At 34.9% G+C, this 6000-nt stretch overlaps 1 protein-coding gene across 3 annotated transcripts in view; it reads left to right on the forward strand.

Moving 5' to 3' along the window:
• anapc5 (anaphase promoting complex subunit 5) overlaps positions 1-5960 on the forward strand; it is a 48320-nt gene extending 42360 nt beyond the window's left edge. For all 3 annotated transcript variants that reach the window (XM_020513516.2, XM_048611199.1, XM_048611198.1), the window contains exons 16-18: positions 806-953; positions 3505-3667; positions 5220-5960. In XM_020513516.2, the coding sequence (XP_020369105.1) occupies positions 806-953; positions 3505-3667; positions 5220-5425 (517 nt within the window). In that variant the 3' untranslated portion in view covers positions 5426-5960. The remainder of the gene's footprint in view (positions 1-805; positions 954-3504; positions 3668-5219) is intronic.
• Positions 5961-6000: the final 40 nt, after the last annotated feature.

Raw genomic sequence — 6000 nt, forward strand, 5'->3', positions numbered from 1 at the left:
GGATTCTGTGCTTCTAGAATATTATTCAAATAGAAATAACAGAAGGATCTGGGTATCTTTGTACATGAATCACAAAAAGGTAGTATGCAGATACAGCAAGTATTAGGAAGGCAAATTGAATGTTGACCTTTATTGCTAGAAGGGAGAGTACGAAAAGAAGTTGTCTTACTATAGCTGTGCAGGGAATTAGTGAGACGACACCTAGAATACCATGTACTGTTCTGTTCTTTTTCCTTGCCAAGTGTATACATGTATTGAAAGCAGTTTAGAGAAGCTTTACAAGGCTGATCCCTAGAATAAAGGGGTTATCTTATAAGGAAAGATTGAACAGGATGGGCTTGTATTCATTGGAGTTGAGAAGAGTGAAAGGTATTCTTTTTGAAACATATGATTACAAGGGGACCATACAAGTTGGATCCTGAGAGGATGCTTCTCTCGTGGTGAATTTAAACTGTTTAAAAATAAAGTTCTCCCATTTAGGACATAGATGAAAAGGGATTTCTTCTCTGTGAGGGATTGTTTGTCTTTGAATTATCTTCCAAAGAGTGCAGTGGAAGCTGGATCATTGAATGTGTTCAAGGCTGACTTAGATTTTTGCTGAGCATGGGAATGGAAGGATTTTTTTTTTTGGAGGGGGCGGGGAGTGGTGAAGAGAGTCAGGGAAGTGGAGTTAAAATCACAATCGACTTGGACTGTAAAACCTAGTCCTGCTCCAATTTTGATCTTATGATCTTATTTTCTGATGCTGATGAGATCACAAAACTTTATTAATATGTTCTAAGTATTTATAAATATTTATTTTTAGAATTCTTATTTTGGAGGCTGAGCTTTTCTGGCGTTCCTCATGTCATGCAGTGGCAGTTCCTTTGCTTCTAAAAGCGTTGGCACTGAGCCGTGAATATCACTTAGAATATCTAACCTCGGAAGCCATCTTACATTTGGCGTTTTCACAGGTGAGCTATGTCACAAATATTAGCGTAATCAGTTGCAAAGCTTATTGTATATACTCTGTTATGAAACAAGAAATATATGTCTCTGCATGGGTCTAACTCTAGAAGAGAATCATATGAGAAACAATTTTTCTTTGCTGGTTCCCCTCACTGATGACACAGTTTTGCCAACAAAAGCCCAAAAGCAACAGCCATCATACCAGTGGTTCCTTTGAGTTGTTTGCTTTGTCCCATTCACACAGTGCTGTGCGATATTAAATAGCAGTTTTCTACCTGAATTTCATTCCAAGCTTCTACCTTTCAATTCAGTTCTATGAAGAGATGCCACTTTTAGATCAGCAAGGAATATGGAAGCATAAAACTGACGACACATACTTGATCTTTCATACAAGCATTGGTTTAATCACATGCTTTAGTGATTTTTTTTATTCTTTTGTTTTCTTTATACTCTCTTCTTTCAACCATCTTTCTAACCTATGTTTATATGGGGAAGCAAGAACAATATAAACACTTAACTGTCTCTTGCCTCTGTCTGTTTAAACATTACATTTTCTTCTCACTTTTCTTGGCCTGTTGCATTTAATCTTTTATCAATGACCTTTTGTTCTATGCCCTTTCCATCACTGAAAGCATTCTGTTTTAATCTACTCTGCTTCATTATTTCATAATTTTAAACACCTCCATCAAATTACCCCATGCTCTCCTCTGTTCTAACAAAACTGGTTCCTTTTCTTCCCCAATTCTTTGTTTCTATTTGCTTCTACCAGACAGGATCCTAGTGAATACATATTGTAAATTTTCTGTTACCTCACCATCCCTCTTGCAATGTGGAGCCCAAACGGCATACTGAATAATAGTGTCTTCAATAGATTCACTTTTTATATCTTGACATTTATCACCTGTACCTTATTTACATAAAAATTATTTATGACCTGAGATGCTGTTTATGACAACCAAAAAGTACCATCACTCGTGTGTTAATGCCTATTCAAAAGGAAATGTACAGAGAAAGTTATTTTCTTGGATATCAGTAATGTATCTGTTTGTGTAACATAGGTCCCGTTTCACACAAGAAACGTGATTTTATTAAGGAGGATTTCATAGAGTATAGCACTATTCTCCTGTTTCAGCAGATATGTTCATGATCACAGTTTTTAAGACCATTTATTAGTTTTAAATTTAATATTTTATTTTTCAATTCTAATTGTAAAATAGAAATGTAAATTTTCTATTTCAAACAGCTTAGAAATTTCTATGTTTGATGCATACTGTGCTTGTAAATGACTATTCTCTCATGTATATAAGATTGAGGAGCATGGACAGGGTGAATAGTAAGCATGTGTTCCTCTTATTGAAGGATCAGTAATAAGGGGGCATAATTTTAAGGTGAAAGGCAAGAGGTTGAGCAGAGATTTGAGGAAAAGCTTTTTCATCCAGAGGGTGCTAAAGGTCTGCTTGAGAGGGTAGTTGAGACAGGAAACTCCACAAACTTTTTAAGAAGTACATGGATGAGCACTTGAACTGTCATAACATTCAAGACTATGGCCCTAGTGTGGAAAAGTGAGTCTAGTGTAGGTAGTGGTATATTTTTCGCAGTATGGACTTCGTGGGCTGAAGGACCTCTTTTGTCCTGTATGATTCTGTGATACAGTAGTATGTCACTGTTTCCCCTAACGTCATGTTTTCTACTTTTTTATTTTGAGGGGAGTTTCCATGATTTCTCAAAGATAGTATATTCCAAAATTGGAGGACCTCAAAATAGCATGTCACTGATTTGCATCTTCCTAAACAGAGTTAAAGTAAAACTAAAACTAAAACATGACTCAGCAACAATTTATGATCAAATTCCTGTGTTTGTGAACTAGAAAAAATAGTTTAGTTTCTGTTCCCACTGTGCTATACGCAGGAAATCAGGATCAAGTGTATAGAGAAGTTGAGTGAGCAGTTCAAAAGGGAAGAAGTATGAGGAATCATGTTTATACTCCCCTCACATGAAAACAAAACTGAAACAAAGAAACAGCACTGTCTTGTGGTGGCAATATGTGACAATTGGGATAAGAATTGGGTGGGTTGTAGCCAGTAAATAGATGTCTTAGTGAAGACACTTTCTATCCTGGTCCTCCTCTCATGTGTTCAGGCTAGGATGATAAATAGGAAGCAGCAGGCATGCAAAGTCAATTTGTATAGCTTTTTGAAGACTGCAAATCTGATACTTGTTTTTGATAGCTAACAGAAAAGCTAGTTTAGGATTAAGGTTTTTTTTAAAAGATGGTTTGGTGAAAAGAGACCCTTGAAGAAAAATACGTGTAAAATAAAAGAAAACAAATGCAAATATATAAAACTTATCTGACTTTTAGAAAGGGAGGTAGAAGAAGACAACGTTAAAATTAACCTGCAGTTTCACATAGCATTTGGAGATTGAAAGATAACTCCATATGATGTCACAGGAAAGAAGTGCAACTAACAGGAAACTTATGCTGAATGTGATATTCTTTAACAATTTCAAGTCTTTTTGTTACTTAAAAGAACCCAAATCGTATATTTATTTTACCAGCTGCTGCTTGGAATTCCAGAACAAGCTTTGAATATACTGCATATGGCTATTGAACCCATTCTGGCTAATGGAATAGTCTTGAACCGAGGGCTTGCTATGTTGCTGTTGGCAAAATGTCAAGTCGCTTCTGCAGCCTCTTCTTCTACTCAGGAAAAAACTGAGGGTAAATACTTGAAATCTTTTCACCTGACCTGTATACTTTGCAACAATTTTAGTATATTTATAAACTGTCAATTTCCTTAGATCTTGCAAAGAATCCATTAGGTTTGACTTAATATACTCATTAAAATTTGTAATCAAAAGAAATTTCAAGACAATTCTCAGGCTGTCACTTCAAAATGAGAAGTTTCTCAGATAAGCCATTTTAAAATTGGTTGGAATGACATTTTAAAACCAGAAGTACCTTATAATATGACTAGATTGTTTTAATATATCCTAATTAGAAAGGAACAAATGCATTTCTAGTCAACATTGTATTCAATCATATTATGAACTTTGCGTTGCTTTGAACCCCATGAAATTTGTGCATAATGATAGACCTGAAGAACAAGCAGACACGCTGGTGAAGTGGGCATACATATAGCAGATAGACTTGCAGAAAAAGATTGAGTAATGCGTTTTTTATAAGGAATAAGGAGAGATAAAACAAAAGTCATAATCTAAAGGAAGTGCAGGAAAAGAGAAACCTAAGGGAAAGTATTCATAAATCATTGAAGATAATGACCTGGTTGAGAAAGTGATTAAAAAGGCATGCAATATATTTGGTTTTATATATAGAAGCAAAGAGTACAAAAGCAAAGGAGTTTTGAGCCATCATAAAACATTGGAATTTTATGGTACATGTGATATTAGACAACTCAACAAATTGATAAGAAAACTCAGGAAGTCAGGTTATGATCGTTTATTTCGTATGTATTTGTGGAGAGTCAGCCTTAATACCATGAAGTGCAATGCTCAGTCTGGTAGGTTACTAAATATCTTCAAGCTTTATACAACATAAATGTCTCACATTTATTTATTGTTTTCCCACTGGCATTGTCTGTTCTTCTCCCAAGGCTGACACTCTCCACTGATAGTGCAGCTCCTATAGTTTTCACCTGTCTTTATACATCTCTGATTCCCATTTCTTTTAAAATATTTAACTCCTAACTAACTGAAACTGATTCAATCCCTTTACACATTTAGTTTCTCAGATTTGCCTCAGCATTAGAATCCTTATCTTTGTATCAAAAATTGAGCCCCACTCCATAAAAATTGCACATTATCTTGGCTTTCACTTCATTTCAATACTAAGGGAATGTTGCGCTGTAAGAGGTGCTATATTTCAGATAGGACTTTAAACAGAAGCTCCACTTTTCCTCCTGAGTGGATGTAAAAGGTGTCGTTACATTGTTGCTCTTGCTTCGTGAAAGCTCAGGGGTGCATCAATCTAATTCTCTACTGCTCAAGAATCTAGTAAGATTAAGGAAAGTATCAAATGACTTCACGATTATCTTTGTTGCTTAAAGGAATAATTGAAGGCTTTATATTTTTATATTTAAAGGTATTAGCAGGACATTGATTAAAATGTTAAAACCAATACTTTTTTCCATTTCTACTACTTTGGAAAACAGGTTTGGATAACTAAAATGTGATATAATAAATATAAATAAATGCTGTACGATTTTTCAGGGATGTTATTTGACACATTTTCAAAATTTAACTTTTTTTTTAAGCTTTCGAATCAGCAATCGAAAATCTGAATGAAGCAAAGATATATTTTGAAAAAGCAGATTGCAATGAGCGGATCCGAGAAGTCCTTTATTTACAAGCAAGGCTGTTCAACGCTCTTGGCAAGGTGAAAGAAAGAAATAAATGTGCTATGATGTTTCGCCAGCTACACCAGGAGCTGCCAACCTATGGTGTACCTCTTCTTTCGTAGCACATGATGGATTTTAAAGCAACAACTTAATGTGAAGGAACCCTTCACAAAAAACTTCACTAAACTTCATAAAACAGAAGCTAACAGTTAAAGTATTCTTGATTTTGTCTTTAGAACTAGAAAATATCAATTTAATCTTTTTTAAGGAAAATAATGAACAATGACACCTCTCTTTGCTAATAAATGCATTGTAAGCCAAGCAGTTGGATACTGAGCAGGGTTGCATCATAAATTTATTTAGTAAGCAAACACAGAACTTCTGCAAACTACACACAGAGCCATGATCAAGATTACCACAGTCTTTTCATAAAAGCAAGATCGTTTCTGCAGCAAAATGCAGTGAGTGGAGGACAGTTAATATATTACAAATTTATTATTTCTGTAGCAAAAAGATGCAATCCATGTGCATAAACTGCATCCCTAAGTCCCTTAAACAGTGTAGCATTCAGGCATAATTAAAGGGGAATTATCTAATCAGCTTTGTGCTGCCTGAGATTTGTATTTGACCATTAAATAACTGATCATTGAATTTTAAGTTATTTCTGGTTTGCAGATTGATTCTATACAAACATCAT

This window comes from Rhincodon typus, chromosome 24 (genome assembly GCF_021869965.1).
Source record: "Rhincodon typus isolate 14 chromosome 24, sRhiTyp1.1, whole genome shotgun sequence".
Lineage (NCBI taxonomy): Eukaryota > Metazoa > Chordata > Chondrichthyes > Orectolobiformes > Rhincodontidae > Rhincodon > Rhincodon typus.